Raw genomic sequence first — 19,592 nt, 5'->3', positions numbered from 1 at the left:
GTACGGAGTTTCCTTGAAAAGTTAAAAATAGAATTACCCTACAATCCTGTAATCGCACCCGTGGATATTTACTCCCAAAATACAAAAACACTGATTCAAAGGGATACATGTACCCCTATGTTTATAGCAGCATTATTTACAATAGCTGGATTATGGAAGCAGCCCAAGAATCCATGGACAGACGGATAAAGAAGATGTGATGTATACATTGGAATATTATTCAGCCATAAAAAAGAATGAACTCTAGCCATTTGTAAGGAAATGGGTAGAGCTAGAGAGTATAATGCTGAGCAAAATAAGTCAATCAGAGAAAGACAAATATCCTATGATTTCATTCATATGTGGAATTTAAGAAACAAGCAAAGCGGGGGGGTGCCTGGGCAGCTCAGTTGTTAAGCATCTGCCTTCAGCTCAGGGCATGATCCCAGGGTCCTGGGATCGAGCCCCACATCAGGCTCTTCCGCTGGGAGTCTGCTTCTTCCTCTCCCATTCCCCCTGCTTATGTTCCCTCTCTCGCTGGCTGTCTCACTCTCTGTCAAATAAATAAATAAATAAATAAATAAATAAATAAATAAATAAAATCTTAAAAAAATAAAAAAAGAAAAAAAAAAAAGAAACAAGCAAAGGGGGGGGGGGGACACAAACCAAGAAACAGACTTTTAACTATAAAGAACAAACTGATAGCACCAGAGGGACAGTGGGTAGGGTGATGGGTGAAATAGGTGATGGGGATTAAGGAGTGCATTTCTGGAGATGGGCACTGGGTAACGTATGGAAGTGTGAATCACTATATTGTACACCTGAAACTAATATAACATTACATGTTAACTATACTGGAAATAAAAGAATTAGGAAAAAAAAAATACCAGAGGTGGCCTGGGTGGCTCAGTCAGTTAAGCTTCTGACTTTGGCTCAGGTCATGATCTCAGGGTCCTGGAATTGAGCCCCACATCAGGCTCCCCACTCAGTGGGGAGTCTGCTTCTCCTTCTCCCTTTGCCTCTCCCCCTGCCCATGAGCTCTCTCAAATAAATAAAATCTTGAAAAAAAAAAAAAAAAAAGGTCCCTGCAACGTAGATCATGTTCTATTCCTGCTCTGCACATCAACTTTAAGGGTAATACATACTTTATGCTACTACCATCCATCTCATCAAGTCATTCATCAGGGCAAGGTACTGACTCTGCACTTTAATAGCATAAAGAGAATCTGAATGAGAAGAACATTCTGGCAAATGAAATCATTTTGAAGGTAATTTCTGCTGTTACACTATAATGGAAGAGTTTCTAAGCAGCCTATAGCAGCATGGAAGTGTTCAAAATACAGCTTTGGTAAAGAGCATTCTAAGAGTTACTAAAAGAAGAAAACATAATAGGGAAAGAACTAGAGATGGGCTTTGTCTCACAATTTTGCCTAGAACCGGCCCTGCTTAGGTAAAAACCCTACATTTCTTCTAAAGTCAATGGCAAGGTAAAGAGAAGACTAATTCTTTTTTTTTTTTTTTTTAAGATTTTATTTTTAAGTAATCTGTACACCCAACATAGGGCAGGAAATTACAACCCTGAAATCCAGAGCTGCATGCTCTATCCACTGAGCCAGCCAAGAGGCACAACTATTTCAATTCTTCACAGGCAAAACAACTCCTGTAAAATTCTACTGCTTAAATATTTAATAAAGAATTCTTTTTGAAAATCAATTTCAATAAGAAATTTAAGTTGCCATCACTGCAACCGTAACACTTCACAGGTACCAGTCATTGCAACATGAGACTTCTCGTTTCAGCCAGTTAGGATTATTTCTTCCCAGATTTCAAGCCATTGTAAGCAATCAACATTTGAAAGATTAAGGAAACTTACAGAAATACGATGGAGCAAAGTTTCATATATTTAGCTATTAGCATGTGAGAGCTAATTCTCAGTTAGAAAAAGATATTCAACCAAGAGAATGCATTTGGCAGCTTGTGTAGAGATTTCTCAAGAGGACACCTCAATGAGATGTTGCAATTCTTGCTACATGTAGTTTGTCATTAAACAGAAATGGTAGAGGCTATTGCAAAAGCAGAGATAACTTTTTTTTTTTTTTTCAAGTGGAAGAACAGGCTGATCTTAAACCCTGTAGCAAATTTAATGGGAAACAATATACTCTAGCTTTGAATGAACTGATCAAAAGAGGACTAAAATACTGTTAAATTAAAAACTATAGGAATACATATGTTGTGTTATCTTAAAAATGGAAACTAATCTGTCCGTTATTCTGAGCTCTGGGTTTCTTTATTTTTAAATTCTTTGGCCCTCATTTGGAGTTGATGTCCAAATAATTTACAATAAGACTAAAACATTTTTTAATTAACTTACAAAGTAAACTCCTAGTTTAGCCAAAGGAAAAGTTTAGAAGATTTTTAGTAGACAGAAAGTTAATCTTTGAAGAGTATAGAGCTGGTTCTTAAACGCAAGACTATCTTCCCATACTGCCTCTAGCAAGGTTTATACTCTCTTTTCATCTCCTTTACCACATAGATTTCCATTGGCCTTAGGTAACTAAACAGAATCGAAGCAGAGATCTTTTTCCAACTAACTGGGCTCCATTTTCTGAAACTAAAACCCCACTATTTTCAATACAGATGGAGGATCAGACTAAAAATGTAACCTCTTATTGTAGTTTACTAAGATTTGGATGGAATCTGCCCGTGCAATTAATCCTTAGCTGCTAAACAGATACTGAAATTCTACAGCATTTGTCTGTGATGGTCCTAAATCCAGGATAGAGGGCTGGCTTTAAAATATTCTACTGAGTTCCAGTGATCTTCTTGGTTTGGAGAGCCAGCGAAGAAAGTGAACTAGAATAAGGGTAATAACTAACATTAACAACAGTAATAGATAACGTTAATGTCATCATGTGTTTGATATTACAGTAAACCCTGTGCATGTATTATCTTCATCAAGCTCACAATTTCGTGACAACAGTACTTGCGTTATCACCACTTTGCATAGGAGAAAAATAAGGCTTAGACAAAACTTCCCAAGGTTACAGGCCCAATAAGTGCTGAGTAAGGATTTGGTTTCAGAGCTTGTGTACCAATCCTGACTTGACCCTGTTTCTGGAAAAGAGGGCTACTGCAAGACCCAGGCACTGACCCGATTCCAATGATGGGATGAAGGATAACTGTGCCTCTCTGGGAAAGGCACAAAACCTATGTGGAACTTGGTTCCCTCGTCCGTAAAATGCTCCCTCTTCTGCATTCCACAAGACCACTGTGAGCTCTCAAGCTATACTATCCCAAAATATACTAATTCTATAGAATTCATAGAAAGAAATTTTTAAAAATTTGAGAGAGAGAGAGAGAGAGAGAGAGAGAGAGAGAGAGAGAGAACACAAGCCAGGGGGAAGGGCAGAGGAGGAAGGAGAAGCAGACTCCCCACTGAGCAGGGACCTAACCCTCCCCCTCCCCGCCGCAGGGCTCAATCCCAAGACCCTGATCATGACCTGAGTCTAAGGCAGATACAACAAACCAAAGGACCCAGGCACGCCCACAGAAAGAACTTTAATGAGCTCCGGGGAGTCCAAGATTTGCAACTAGCTTTTGTGATTTGGGGCAAGTCATTTCCTACCACCACCCTAGTTATTTGCCTCACTTCAAGGGTTATTTTTAATATGTACTAAAATAGGGGCACCTGGGTGGCTTTAGTCAGTTCAGTGTCTGACTTCAGCTCAGGTCATCATCTTGGGGTCCTGGGACAGAGTCCCACATTTAGTTTCCTCACTCAGTGCAGAGTCTGCTTCCCCCTCTCATGCTCACTCTGTCTCTCTCATAAATAAATATCTTTAAAAATACATATTACAATATGTCAGTGCTTCAAAAAGTGTAATATAGCCCATGAAGTACTATCCCACCATCTTCAGTAAAATTTTGGAACATTACGGTTATGGAACTGGGCAACTGTAATAAATTGGCTTCTCGCCCCCTTGTACCTTAGGACTTCAAAATATCTAGTCTTCAATATTTTAAGGTAATCTTTATTTGTAGTAAATTTGAAGAAAGAAAAGCAGACCAATAGGGAGAAAGCCCCAGGTTTCCATTTTATATGAGAAGGGTAGGGAGGGTCCAAAGACACATAACCCTATAAGGCGGGGGTGGGGGGAGAAGGGATATGGGCCAATTAATACGTCAAGTAAATTTTAGAAAAAAGCAGCAGTGGGGGGAAAAAAGTTCTATGTAATTCCCTCTTTTGCAGTTTGGCAAAGTTAATGATTAAAATCTCCTACATTTTCCCCCAGAGTGTCTATTTGCCTTGATTGATATTATTTTATCTCTTGTGGGCCAAGGATGACTGCCCTTGCTTCTGTGTAGAGATTAATAATTGATGAGTTCACAGTCAGGAATCTTAGTAAAAGGAAATTGGTTACTTTGGGCTGCTACTTTGTACCGGGTCACGTACAGGAGACGGGGTGCTGCAGAACTTGCCGGCAGAGAAATGAAGAGGACCCTGGTTCTTCTGCTTGCTGTAGCATTTGTGCATGCTCTAGAAAGAGGTAAGACCTTCCAGGGGTGCGATCACTTATAAGAACTCTTACCAGTCTGATTTTGCATTACCATTTTTAAAAGTTCTACAAAAGGTGAAGAACAGAGTGTTGGTAGACATGTTGAGGAGTAAGGGAAGACTCAAAGAGGCACCGATCTGAGCTCAACTGGGGCATATAGCATTGAATTGGAATGGTCAAGAAATCAAGACCCTCATAAAAGAAAAAACCGTAATTTTTCAATTATCCTTCCCTGCTTTTTTGAAAACCAAGATCTGGAGAGAATCACTTGAAATTACAAATTTTTTAGTTGTTAAAAGATAACGCAAATGGAAGCTGTGATCTGTCACTGAGCATTTTCCCCACCCAGATTTCAAAGATTTATTGTCTTTGAGAGCATAATATACCGTATCAATGATGCATGAAGTCAGCTAAGATCCTTGATCCTCTTCCAGGAATTCTGTGTATGTGTAATATTTGAAAATGCACCATAGTTTTTAAAAGATCCCACATGAAAGAATGTAGTAGATATGAAACATGACTATCAAATAATTAAGCTGCATTTTTCATTAATATTCTTCAAATGGTATCTTCATCTCTGAGCACTGTTTAAAACCTTTTCCAGTGATACAAGCTAAAGTGTGTGAAGCATACGACTTCATGAGAAGTTCCCAAGCTGCAGAATTCATACTCTGTTCCAATTAACTTTTCTGGTTGATTCTTTAATGCTCGTAAGGAAATCTGCATTTGTCTTGCTTTAGAAAACTAAAACTTCCATCTAGTGTTCTCCGTGAACAGCCTTGTCCAAGTCACAGGGTAATATCCATGTCGGTAACCTATCTAACCAGTAGAAGAAGATGTGTATCCCAGAAATTGTCAGTTACTAACTGTGACATGAATAACCTTATTGCCCTTCTTTTTACATTCACTTTTCCTTGATCTTTTGTCATTGAAGTTATTTTAAATTTTAAGTTACTCACTTATAGATTCTTAAGCAAGCTATGGGTCCTTGTGTTAGACTACGAAGTCTGGGATATAAATAAGATAAATGGTGTCCTTTACAAGACTTCTGAATAGGCCAAGTCCCAAGAAACCCTGACAGCTTACTCCTTTGCCCAAGGCTTCCCTGGGGAAGATCTGAACCTGAAAAATCCTACTGAAATACATTCAGATCAAGATCTTCAAAACACAGAGGATCCAGGAGTGGCTAGGTACTGGGATTATATGCGGACGCCATAGTTTGGGGCAGGAGTCATTTGGAACTGCTGACTCAGGAAGTGTATATTGGCTTCACCACAAAGGATTACAAATGTCCTCTGGAAAACAGTATTCGGCACCCTCTGTCTTAACATCATTCGCACCGTCTCACGCTCTGGTGAAATGGATGCTAAAAACTACAATTCAGCTTCCTTAAAGGTCTGAACTTGCCAATCAACTTCAGTCAGATTACCTAGGTGCCACAGGCCAGACGATATCCCAAGATATAAAATACATTTGTAAGTAATACATGTCCAATATTTGGGAACAGTAGTCCTGACACATCAGTCCTCTATTCTATAGTACATGAGCATGACCCAAAGGACCAAGCCAACGATTTACCTGGAAGCTAGGTGTACAGTCTCCTGGAAGAAAGCAACAAAGCACAGAGATTACAGGAATTGAGAGGAGGCTTGGGTGGTAGGGGAGGGGTTTGGGTTGCTGTTCTGCCTGTTGTTCTAGAGAGCGGACCAACAATCCATAGCATGTATCTAGAACACCTTTTTGAAAGTGTTTTTCATTCAAGACTCCTCTTGGAAAAGTTTTTTATGGCTAAACACATGGGTGTTATATGCAAATAATGAATCATGGAACACTGCATCAAAAACTGGGGATGTACTGTATGGTGACTAATATAACAAAATAGAAAGAAAGAAAGAAGCCATACATCAGTCCTTCTTGGTCAATTTATAATCAAGGTCTTTGTTACCCTAAAGATTCTGAGAAGTCATATAAGAAAGAAATCTTATTTAGCCCAGTTTCCCAAACACATGGGCTCATTCCTAAAATGCCTTTGGGGAAGAAAGTGTTCTTTGGGAAATGTCAGGTTTAAGTTGGATACTGTTACAGCTCAACGTGAATATCGGCTCTAGTCAGGCCAGTCTTCTCCTATCGAATGGCACTGGAGATTCAGTTCCCGAGCCCTCGGGTACATCTTGGGAGAGAAGGGCTTTACCACATGTGCCGGTCTGGATGGAGTCAAAAGGAAACATCCACTTTAGTTACCCCATGAGGCAAGCAGTCTGTGTGTGTCGATTGCCTCTCCACTCGGCTTCTTTCCTCAGAACTGAAATCGAAAATGTATCTTTCCCTGTTTGCAGGAAAGCAGCAGGAAGGCTGCTGACACAGCCACAGGATTACTGAGGAAATAATGCTGCAGGAAATAAACCTTTGCATTTTGTATGAGCTCTGGCAATAACAGGATATTATGATTTTTTTATTATGATTTATTTATTATGCATGTTTTCCTTCTCCCACTTGCCTGTCAGAACAGCCCTAGACAATCTGGGTTATCCCTACCTCTCCACTCACCACTGAATCACTGTTTCTCTTCTCTACAAGTTGCCCCTTCCTCAGCAGCCAAACTAAAAACAAATTGTGCTAAGTTTTATTCAGGGACATAGCTGTACAGAAAGCAGGAGAAGTGGATATCTTCCCTATTTTCTCAGAGAGGTCTTTACATCCTCTCTGCAAAACCTATGTAATGGTTGTTGAGGGGGTGACCTAGGATAGGAGACCTACCTGATGAGAAGGCAGCCATGCAAAGATCTAGAAGCGTGTTTCAAGCTGAAGGAATGGAAGTGTAAAAGTCCTAGGAACAAGCACGGCCTGATTCAAGTTCACAAAGCAGCCAGAGTCACAGCATGAAAAAGGCTTAGCCAGGAAGGGGGAGGAGGAGCTGAAGTCAGGGAGGTAGCTAACTTCGTCACCAAAGGCAATGTGAAGCTCCCTAGAAATCAACAGCAATGTGACACCGCACTGCTGTAAGTTGTAACACCAGGTAGGCACTCATCACCATGTGTACAGTGTACGGAGAAGTGTGCATGCTTTTCAAGACCGTGAGATTAAGGAGATGAAGAATCTTTAAGAGGCACTGATTACCCTTCTCCCTGGGTATCTACGGCCACTTAGCCTCTTTATTCTGCCCACAGCTACCCTGCTCTGTTTTCGCCCAGTTGACTCTGCTTCAGCCAGAGACCTCCACACTCTCTCCACACTACCTGCTCTGCATCCAAGGGCTTGCACTACCTCCCCCTTCCTCTTAGAACACTGATCCCCCTGATATCCACGTGGCTCCCTTCCTCACCTCCTTCATGTGTCTGCTCCAAGTTCATGGACAGAAGAGGCTTCCCTGACCAACCTATCTCCAAAAGCACTGATCATTTTTCTCTATCCCCTTACCCTGCTTTTCTTTTTAGTACTCATCACCTTACTCAGTCACCAGCTGTTCATTAGTTTATTATAACAAGTGTAAAACGTAGACCCTAAACTCCATGAGATCGTTTATTTTTTCCCCTTAATTCCCAGTTTTAGAATACTACGTGCCATGTAGTATGTGTTTGACAGATTTTTTGTGTAAAGTCACGAAGTTAGGATTGTTAGAGTACCGATCTCAGAAGGTAGTTTTGAGTACTTAAGGAAAATGAAATTTCAATTAGAATACCTAATAGACATCCTGGAAGTAGTAAACTCTGTAAGATAATTATAAAAATAAGATTTATAAAGTATCCACTGTGAAACATTGGTTTTAGAATCTATGCACTGAATAAAATAGACAATATTCACAACGTTCCCCCATGTTCGAGATCTTTTGAATAGATTTATTTCATCACTATAACACCCTGATCAACTCAGTACTCTTATCACCATTTTAAAAGTGAGAGAATCTGTAGGAGGGAGAGGTAAGCAGCTTACCTAAGAAAACTAAGCTAGTAAGTAGCAGAATCAGATTTTTAGAGACGAGTTAGGTTTACAAAGACAGTGCTCACAATCACGGCTTTGGTGCCTCTCACGGGACAGATACCTGAACAATCTTTCACTAATCTAAGAACAGGAGAGAAATCCAGTTCACTAGCACAAGTTTAGAGGGAATTAAGTAAAATCCATGCTGCCTACTACGGTCATCCGTAACTGATCCAAACTCTAGCTCCTCCACACTCCACGGATCTGGCTCGGTCTTCTAATTTCCCTACTTTCCCAGTAATCATTTATGTCCAATCCCGTAGAGACTTCCTGGATTTTATCATATCCATTGTTGCTATCTATAGTCAATCATTTCCACATTCTACCAATTTCAGACCCAAAATACACAGCCTTATACGGAACTTTCTGCTATAGAAAGCTCCTCCGTATTCCCTTTCGCTTCCCTCCTTTACCCTCCTACATGTATCTAGCTCAAGGCCTGTGAACACTAACTCGTATCTGCTACATCTCCACATACTGTCTTTGCCCAGACCCTTGTTTCCCTTCACCTGACTATTGAGTGGCCTCCTAATCAAATCCCTACCTCCCATATCTCCCCCATCAATTCATTTTAAGATACAATACAAAACCTGATAATCTGGTAACTGGACTCCAAAAGATGAACTACGTAAGTCAGGATCACTATGAGAGATTAATGAACTGATGAGCTTGAGTGGGTACAAGTGCTGGTAGGGTTCCAGGGGTCAGGCTGTCCGGGACAAACCCATTCCAGTTCTGGTCTCTGTTTAGAGCCACCTGATGGTGACTTGAGACTTAAATAGGAATATATGGTGAGCAGAATAAGGGCCTTCCAGAAAGGTCTACATCCTAAGGCCCAGAACCAGTGAATAGGGTAGGTTACATTGCAAAAGGAAATTAAGGTGGCAGGCAAAAGAAGGAATCAGTCGGCTTTCAAATAGAAAAATAAAGACAGTTATCTGGGTGGGGTCAATGTAATCACAAGGTGCTTTAAGGTGGAAGAGAATCAGATCAGAGTCAGAGGAAGGTATGACTAAGGGGAAAAAGAGATAAAAATTGCTTGCTTTGAAGATGGAGAGGGCCTGGACCCAAGAAATGTAGGCTGCCTCTAGAAGCTGGAAGAGGCAAGGAAACAGACGATCTCCTTGAGCCTCCAGGAAGAACACAGTCCTCCTGACACTTTGATTTTAGCCCAAAGAGACCTCTGCCAGCACTGTAAGGTAGTAAATTTGTATTGATTAAACCTAAATTTGTGGTAATTTGTTACAGTGGCAATAGAAGTCTAGTACAGTAGGTTTCTGGGTCCTGTGACAAGTTGAAACTTCCCAGAGAAAAGGAGCACTGAGCCAAGACATCTCAGTGTTGACAGGCTACCATTTTATTTGCCAGATCCAGTGAGAGCTGGCCAGGAGATGACTGGGGTACATGTTAACTCATTTCCCTACTCTCTGGGAGTTTTCTATTTTTACCTTCACTTCCATATTCTTACCAGAAAGTAATTTAACCTACCACCTGCAAGAAGGACTGGAACAAATCACAGGATATCCACATCGAAGTTTATAGATATCTGGTAATGTAGATCATTGGATTTTGTTATAAAAAGTGGCTCACACGGGGTGTTTATCACATTAGGCAGGAGAGGTGCTAAGCATTTTTACTTAGATTAGCATAGTTCATAGGACAGCCTTATGAAAAAGGTACAATTGACTATCTTCAAGATGATTATTCCTTGAATTCCCCTACAGGAATATATTTCAAGGGATACCCCATTACCTAAAAAGTAAAACTTTGGCTCTCAAGCATGTGTTAAAGTCCACATTTCAGTTTCCTTTTTGGACTACTCATTTTTTCCCAAATACTATTTGTGATTTTCTAACTTCGGATCTCTCTTCGAGTTGTTCTTGCCACTTAAAATACATCTCCCAATTTATTTACTCCTGTTAAAATCCTGCCCATTATTCATGATCCACTTCAAGTAATAGTTTCTTTCAGGAGGTTTTCTAAAAACCCTCTTCATTCTGAGGTTTTGTAATGCTTTGTTTCAATCTCCTCTATGGCAATGAGCACTATTAGTGTTATAGGCTTATCTCTACTATCAGACTTCAGTTCCTTAGGTACTGGTGGCTTCAGAGTGTCTTGCATAGCACCTTTTTATTCTTATATTGCTTAAAAACCAAGTCCCACAATGCATTCTAAATTTCCAAGTCAAGATGTAGTAGATATCACTCTCATACATCCCAAAGGTAGGAGAAAGAAAGTTGCTCCCTGATCTTCACCCCTGCAAAATCATTTGTAGATAACAAGAGGCCCAACCTATGAAGGGAAGGTGAGGGGGGATGAGATATGTGAAGAATGCCTCTTTTAAGACTTTGGTGAGTGTAGCATCTATGTAGGTGACTGCCCAAGGTGAACACCCAAGGATGTTAAATTTGAATGAGTCTATGAGGTCATTCTCTACTGCAATTGTAGTTTTTGGGCAAGTGACTCACTGACCCTGTATCTCCTACTGCCTTTTTAATTTTCAAAGTCTAAAATGAAGCTTTACTTGTTCCTCTGATGGCATCCTAAGAGGTACATTTAATTTCCTCTAGATGGATTAATATATAAGTTTATATGTATGTGTGTGTGTATGTAAATATAAATCTATAAATGGATTGAATTTCTTTCTATTGACTCAAACCCAGAAAACTGCACACCTATCTCCAATAATTATCAATATGAAAAACCAGATCAATGCTTTATGATGAAAAATGTCAGTAGAAAGAAGAACCATAAAAAGCCTGAAAAATGAAATAAAGTATTATTTTGCCACTTCTTCATTGACAGTGTTTTCAGTAATAAATCAGTAGTTTTCTTTAACTCCAAAAGTTGGGCAGCTTCCTAAGCCAGTCCAGCAGTGTTCAATTTCTCAAGTAAACCACTACCCTGAAATCAACATCTAATCTGACTAGTTTGAATAAACACTACAAACCGTATTTTTAAGTTAAACACACACACACACACACACACACACACACACACACTCCAAATATACTGACCTTTTCTGACAGATGAGTCTATCGATGTACAATAGAAATGAAAATGCCAAAGGAATGAAATTACCAAAAATACAGAATGCCCAACAAGTTCTGAAAGCTCATGATTCTCCAGAACAAAATAGGAAAATAGCAACGTAATACAGTTTCTAGCATTCTATATAAGCATTTATTCGATTCAATGTTATTTAGGATACAGCCATCACTCCTGGTATACAAACAGCTTTTATAAGGGGCCAAAATGGTTTCAGAGAAATATTCTAACAGTGGTTAAAGCATTCAAAATACACTTTTTAACCAAGATGGTAGCATCTTATTGTCTATCCCCACTAGATTGAAAGTTCCACGAGGACAGAAATAGGTCTATTTTGCTCTCCATTATATATTCAATACTGAACCCAATACCTGGTACAGAGTAGGTCTTCAAAACTCATCTGTTGCATGTATGAATATTATTCACTGTACTGAGAGAGAGGAGGTACATGGGGCAATAAACATTTCCTGAAAATAAATCAAGTTTTCAAAAGTCTAGAATTAGATAGGACTTACCAGAATATTTCACAATACAGATAGAAATGGGACAGGCTATTGCAAAAAGCAAAACTGTTAATGAAATTTGTAAACATTTAGTGCCAAAGGGTCACTTGATGTGAAAGTGATTTCACCAGAGTCACTGAGAATATGCCAATATTTACTGTGGCTGTATCAAAGTTCAGATTGCCTTCTTTATAACCACATGGAACATTAAAGAACAGACTATGTTATTTATAATTTATTCTAGATAGGATTTAATTATATGAATCAAAGGGAGTTCAACCGGTATGAAAACATTCAGCAGTACTCCATGGAATAAGGAATCAATTTGTAATGATCACATTGTAAATTAACTTCAGTATTTGTTTTTTAGACCATGAGAAAATGATTAACATATTTGCTTATGCTTAGAAGCTATAAATCTCTGTAGATAAATAAGTGAAAAAAAAATTTTATTCAGAAACAGATTTTGAGTAATCTACCTGAAAGATACATAGTACAACAGCTTCCTCTACAGGTTATTTAAGAGCTTTTTACCCTTATTTTAATTCTAGACTTTCTCAGTGACTCTTTGAGCTGTTTTCCTTGCTTCTGTCAAGCCCAAGGCTGAATTTTCAGCAAAAATGGTTCCCAAACCATTTTAAGGCCTTAGTTGGTCGAGTTTCCCCATGTTGTCATTGTTATTTTGCATTCTAATTAAAGCAGTACCCAGCACCTGCGGAACTAGTGCATTTTAGTGCAAACATTAGTTGATTTAATTAAAGCTATTGAACGGGGGATAGTCTGTGGTATCTACTTATACTACATTCACACATACTCTCATTCCCATAACACTGAAACTTCCTTTTTGGTGAAGTGAGAAATCTGAATCTGGAAGGCTAGAAACAAAGTATTTCTTTAAATGTTCATCAGAGGTGCACCATTTGAATACAGGCTCTCACTTTTCATGTTATTGAGTGTTTGCAACCAAAGTAACAAAAATGACCTCTATTTTTATAGGGAAAGTTTATTAAACAGAGTTAGCTCCTCTGCATTAAAAAGAAAAGTTCTTATTGGATCTATTTTTTTGTGGTTTAAAACACAGTAAGCCTTGTGGGGGGGGCTCCATATAAATTTTTACTATGTCTTAAAGGAATTATTTCATAAAACTTAGGATGTGATCTCAGATCATGAGGATATAATCTTGTACTAAATTCAGGAATCTTTAATACTCATGATTATTTAAATTCCACTTGATTGTTTCTAGGGCAAAACAAACTCACCTCTTCAAAAAGCGGCTCATCATTTATCAGTCACGGCTGTGATAAAGCTCTCACCCACTGAACTAACATCTACGGCCAGCTCTTTCTCCTAGTTGTGCCTTAGGAACAACATAAAACAATTCTATGAACATCCTAACGGTACATTCTTCACTATAGGAGGACAGCTCTCCCCTAAATTCTTTCCCCCATGCCCTAGTCGCTGGTCTCATCGAATACCGTTAATCATTAATGGAAGTTTTAGGCACTGTTTTGACCTTTTGAAACTATGCCAGTATCCAACCTTGTAAACCAGTCAATACATTTCAGAAGATGTACGAGATGTGACGGTCCTCGGCTGTAACACGTTCACTGCAAGTAGCTTCATATACTCCAGTTAATTTTATCAATCCTACTGTCTTATCCTGATTTCCAAGATAACATAAGATTTGAGCATCTTGTTTCTTTCCCATCCTTTAGGATTTTGATGGAATTTGTAATAAGGGGCTCAAGCAATGGGCTGCTTAGGAATGTCCTTGTTGGCTTAGACCTAGAGCTAAAGCTGGGAGACTGAGAAAATGCAGACCACCGGGGCACTACTCATTTCTCCGGCTCTGATCCACAGTTGTACCAGGGATGTAATCAGGCCTGTGTCTGCCTTCCTCTTGAGCAGGCCAGAGATCCCAGCTAAAGAGCCATCCTACAGCAGCTCTCCACGCCAGGTGGTCCGATGGGAGTTCCAGACCATTGTCTCCGGGACATCGACACAGCAGCCAAGTTTATCAGTGTCGGGGTTGCCACAGTTGGTGTGGCTGGTTCAAGGGCTGCATCGGGACAGTGTTTGGCAGCTTGATCATTGGCTATGCCAGGAACCTGTCTCTCAAACAGCAGCTCCTCTCCCATGCCATCTTGGGCTTTGCCCTGTCTGAGGCTATGGGGCTCTTCTGTTTGATGGTTGCCTTCCTCATCCTCTTCGCCATGTAAGGTTCCATAAGGGTCACCTACCCATCCCTGCTGCTTCAACTTCAGTCCATGCCTGGTGCTGGAGTGTGCTAAGCTTTACCATTAAACACAATGTTTCTCTTAAAAATATATATATATCTTTGTCCCTCAATTCTGACTCTTCCCACTGCAGTTCATACTTTGAGCAGTCCACCTGAAAGATACAGGGGCAACAGCTTCCTCTACAGAAGGTTTTTGCCATTAAGCCTAACACATCCTAAAGAGAACCTGCTCAAAAAAAAAAAAAAAAAAAAAAAAGCAAGACCGAGAACAAAAACTTCTCCCCAGCCTGTATCCAAGTGCCACCACCTCCACTCCAAACCATCAAAGACCACTTTCTACCCTGGCTTATGTTCATGCTTTCAAAGCTGTAACTGAGAGACAGGACATGTAGGAGGGTCAAAGTCATGATGGAAGTTGCCATTGTATCACCTGAGATGGGTTGCTCAATCTTTAAAATCCAGGAGGAAAACAAAACAAAACACAAACTTACTAAACCTTAGCACACTTAGAAACTGGGCCATTTATATACTTCTTACATTTTTCACCCAAAAGCTGTATCATGAAATGTTGGACTGTTTCCTAGACTTACTTGCATAAACGAGGCCTCAGAAATAACCCCATGGATGGCTTCCACACATCCAGCCTGCTGTATTATGCAGTGGGGATGTTGAAAAGTGGGTCGTAATCCGTCAAGAACTCATCTTCTCCCGTGGGAACGAGCTCTTCCCAACCATTCGAATGGACCTAAGAGTAGGTTTGATGATTTTTCTGTTCACTTATAGAGGTCCTTTGGTCCTTTTGAACCTCAGAATAACTACCTCCTAACAGTCTGGTTTAATAGTCAAACATTTGTAAGTTCTTCTGAAGTTGAAACTACTCTCCCCAGATCAGTCCTGTTTCAGTCCTGTTGCCTTTTGCGGCAATAAGAGACATGTACACTTTTCTTCTCTGCCTGTTCTCTCCTCCTTCCTCCCATTCTCTAGACTGCTTTTTAACCTGTTCCAAGGTTAACATAGGGAAGGGAGAAGCTAGCAGGAGGGGTAAGCAGCAGGAACATTAATTCAATGGACAGTTTTGTGAGACACTGCTTCCACTGGTTATGGGAGATATTCCAAGTTGACATTTTTTCTTTATGGGTTCTATGGAGAGCTCTTTCCCATCATTTCTGGGATCTCTTACATCCAACCAGCACCTTAAGACTTTTCAAGTTGTCCCCTCTGCACAGAGATGTCCGCTGTTGGCAGCCCATTGCCCTGTTGATAGCTTACCCCACCCCCAAAATTAAGCCAACTCCAGGCCGCCTTGCTCTCCTGCTTGATCTGCATCAGGTCCACAGGTCACACTACGGCTTCCCGCTGGAAGCCCTTTCCTCTGTTGCCCCAGGCCATATTCACCAGGCCCTCTCTCCCTCTAGCATTCTCTAGTCTGAATCAGACACCTGTCATCGTACCCCAAACTCCAGGAGTCACCTCTCAAGGTCTGAGTGTTTTCCTTTAAGCCTTTCCCTGTGCTTGAAATGAGGGGAAGCACTGTCCACCCATTCCTCCAAACCCACCACCAAATTATTTTTTGAGAAAGTGCTCAGATTTCCATTTTCCCCCCTCAGCTGAGTTCCTAGCATTCCTGGATAGAATTTGGAAGTGGGTAATGGAGTTATGGTGGCAACACCACCTCACATACCTCCGTAGAGTCCTGCATTTGTGGGGCTAGTTCTCCACTATGTATGTATGTAGACATACTCTCCATTTATTTTTTTGTTGTTTCTTTCAACGCCTTTGGTGAAATGGAGACAAAGAAGGGAAGGATGGAAGTTCCATCTTAGCATGAATGTAAAGGGGCCCACAAGGATTGCCGTATCAATAGGTTCTGACATCATCTGACTGATGTGTTTTTAGTATCAGTGCATTTGCTCTGCTGCCCACCACAGTTTATAGCAGACCATAAAATTCACCTGTAAGAAAACAGCCAGGAAGGCATCCAAAGATGAAACTGTATATAGAGGAAAATGCTACTTTCACCTTAGATGAATCCTGCAGAACGCATATACATATAACATAACATTCATTAAAAAGGAAAAGATACAGGTTTTTCTGTTTCTGGTCCCTAGGCCGAGATTATGAGAAGGATAAAGTTTGCAAGGAACTTGCCAATCTGGGAAAAGAGGACTTCACATCTTTGTAAGTATGAGGTACTCCCTCATGCTCCTGGTTACTGGACCTTGGATGAAGCCACATCGGAGGGAACTTCAAGTCAGCATGCTGAACCACTCTGCACATTGTAAAAGGATAGGACCCAAGGCTGATGTGGGCATGGACACCAGGCCAGTGGAGGACGTCCAACGATTCCAGTTGAATTATTGTTATTAGGGTCTAAGAATTTGTTAGCTGTAAGTTTATTAATAGAGTTAAGAGAAGCAACACAGTTTTCTAAGGTAAATTAGAATGCAAAGAGTATATAGAAGGACCACGGCAAACAAAGACAAAACACAGGACAGGTCCTACTGGGGAAGCTTGAGAGAGGAAAGAACAGGAGGCTCCTCAGAATAAAACCCCAAATCCAACTTCCATTTTACAAGAGAAGTTTGCCTGGAACAAAACTAAGTTTTAAAAGTCAACCTCCTGTTCTTTTCACTAATCAAGGTGTGCAATATGCTTGTTTAAGACTGAACAGATTTCATATTTTAATTTGTGCAAACGTGAAATTTTTAAAAATTCTATATATATTGACCTGCTGTTTCTCCTCCTCAGATCAATGGTCTTATACAGCAGAAAGTTTCCCAGCAGCACATTCGAACAGATCAGTCACCTTGTGAATGAAGTTGTCTCCTTGACAGAAGCCTGCTGTGCTGAAGGGGCCGACCCCGAATGCTATGACCTCAGGGTAGGTTCACGTGGCTGGCCATGTCCACAGTGGCCCAGAGAAAGAAGCCAGGATAGGCTTTTATGCCATATTTTGGAGAAATCTTAGACAGCAACTCCACCTACTCTAAGTTTGGGAGACTTAGGAAGCCTGTTACCTCCAGAGCCCAGACTTACTCTAGCACAATGAATCAGTTTTGCCCACCAGTCCTACAAGGTTCAAATGAGAAAACTGGGACATATATTAATTCATGAACCTCTTGTCATAATATATTCTGTGTCTCTTAAAAGCCTACTCATACATATTTATCATGTTAAGACTGGTACCAACAGCCCCAGAATAATTTAGTGTTCACCTCAAATTATTTGCAGGTTCAAATGTTGCCCTATAACCATATACCAGGTTCTCCCTTGACGTATATATGCAGAAGTTAAAATGCTGATGTGACAGGGTTCAAAATGTAGATGGGAGCTGAAAAAGGTTAAAAGACAGGTGTTTCTAGCAATTTACTAATGCAGTCATCAGGCCTCACGCAAAGGACATTTAGATGCATCTTGATAAAGGCCTCCACAGACAAATATCTGCTTGCTAAAGACTGCAGAAACCATGCTCCAAAGATCTGATCAGAATATGTCCTATACAATGATAATTCTTACCCATTAATTGCTTCATCTGGCCCTTATGTACCTTCTAGGAATTGTAATCCTTTTCTCCCATCACCAACTCTGTAAATATCCATCATTTACGACCTGACCTTCTGCACCACCTTAAGCTACCGTGACCACTAACAGAACACATTTTTATTTACATTTTATTTCATGTATTTGTAAGTGATCCCTTGACCAGAGATAAGCTCCAGGTTTGTAGAGACAGATCATAACAAAACAGAGATGGTATTGCCTTTTTAAATACCTTCTTCTTTCTCCTGTTTGTTCAAAGCATTTTTAAAAATGTGTTGACTCTTCGAACATTTTTGAAAGGAGGTAATTTGAAAGAAAAGGGAGGGGAAGGGAGGGGAAGGGAGGGGAAGGGAGGGGAAGGGAAGGGAAGGGAAGGGAAGGGAAAGGAAGGGAAAGGAAGGGAAAGGAAGGGAAAGGAAGGGAAAGGAAGGGAAAGGAAGGGAAAGGAAGGGAAAGGAAGGGAAAGGAAGGGAAAGGAAGGGAAAGGAAGGGAAAGGAAGGGAAAGGAAGGGAAAGGAAGGGAAAGGAAGGGAAAGGAAGGGAAAGGAAGGGAAAGGAAGGGAAAGGAAGGGAAAGGAAGGGAAAGGAAGGGAAAGGAAGGGAAAGGAAGGGAAAGGAAGGGAAAGGAAGGGAAAGGAAGGGAAAGGAAGGGAAAGGAAGGGAAAGGAAGGGAAAGGAAGGGAAAGGAAGGGAAAGGAAGGGAAAGGAAGGGAAAGGAAGGGAAAGGAAGGGAAAGGAAGGGAAAGGAAGGGAAAGGAAGGGAAAGGAAGGGAAAGGAAGGGAAAGGAAGGGAAAGGAAGGGAAAGGAAGGGAAAGGAAGGGAAAGGAAGGGAAAGGAAGGGAAAGGAAGGGAAAGGAAGGGAAAGGAAGGGAAAGGAAGGGAAAGGAGGGGAAAGGAGGGGAAAGGAGGGGAAAGGAGGGGAAAGGAAGGGAAAGGAAGGGAAAGGAAGGGAAAGGAAGGGAAAGGAAGGGAAAGGAAGGGAAAGGAAGGGAAAGGAAGGGAAAGGAAGGGAAAGGAAGGGAAAGGAAGGGAAAGGAAGGGAAAGGAAGGGAAAGGAAGGGAAAGGAAGGGAAAGGAAGGGAAAGGAAGGGAAAGGAAGGGAAAGGAAGGGAAAGGAAGGGAAAGGAAGGGAAAGGAAGGGAAAGGAAGGGAAAGGAAGGGAAAGGAAGGGAAAGGAAGGGAAAGGAAGGGAGGGAAGGAAGGAAAGGAAGGAAAGGAAGGAAAGGAAGGAAAGGAAGGAAAGGAAGGAAAGGAGATTTGCCAGGGAAAGAAATGGAAAAGGAATTCACTGGAAAAAGAGATAAGGATAAAGAGTTCCTAAGAATTCCTAAGTTCTGAGAGCCTGATGGAAAGTAGGTGTGGGAGAGAAGGAGAGGTTTACTTTTGGTTTACGTAACTAATTCATCATGTTGCTCTCCTTCATTTATAGGAAAGATCCTTAGAAGTTTTGTTTTTTAAAAAATGACTAACTTCTGAAATAAATATAAAGATGTCAAGGCACTTTTGCCCTATTAAATCCCCAGATAATTTTTATATAGGGATGATTTCAATTCTACATTTATTCCAAATATCAAATTCTTTCCAAAAAGAACATTTTGCTGTTGAAGTTGCTTTGGTAGTACCCTTAGCATGGGCTGCACCTGCCCACAGGTTATCAGTGCACCTGTGGTTTTCAAGCCGTGCACGTCTGAATAAAACTTTGGGGCTTTGGGAAACAGCTCCTTAAAAGCCTCCTCTTTGACTTAATG

The 19,592-nt window shown here is 40.6% G+C and overlaps 1 protein-coding gene and 1 pseudogene across 2 annotated transcripts in view; both read left to right on the top strand.

Moving 5' to 3' along the window:
• Window positions 1–4,186: 4,186 nt before the first annotated feature.
• The window catches only part of GC (GC vitamin D binding protein), a 31,921-nt gene continuing 16,515 nt past the window's right edge, over window positions 4,187–19,592 (top strand). The window contains exons 1-3 of one of the 2 annotated variants that reach the window (XM_026509998.4): window positions 4,187–4,526; window positions 16,412–16,481; window positions 17,052–17,184. In XM_026509998.4, coding sequence (XP_026365783.3) covers window positions 4,358–4,526; window positions 16,412–16,481; window positions 17,052–17,184 — 372 coding nt within the window. In that variant the 5' untranslated portion in view covers window positions 4,187–4,357. The remainder of the gene's footprint in view (window positions 4,527–16,411; window positions 16,482–17,051; window positions 17,185–19,592) is intronic. The other variant, XM_057309677.1, reaches the window with a different exon arrangement.
• On the top strand, window positions 4,526–14,783 carry LOC123001637 (ATP synthase F(0) complex subunit C1, mitochondrial-like; annotated as a pseudogene).

Source organism: Ursus arctos, unplaced genomic scaffold (assembly GCF_023065955.2).
Source record: "Ursus arctos isolate Adak ecotype North America unplaced genomic scaffold, UrsArc2.0 scaffold_9, whole genome shotgun sequence".
NCBI lineage: Eukaryota > Metazoa > Chordata > Mammalia > Carnivora > Ursidae > Ursus > Ursus arctos.
This window is presented reverse-complemented; position numbering and strand designations above follow the sequence as displayed.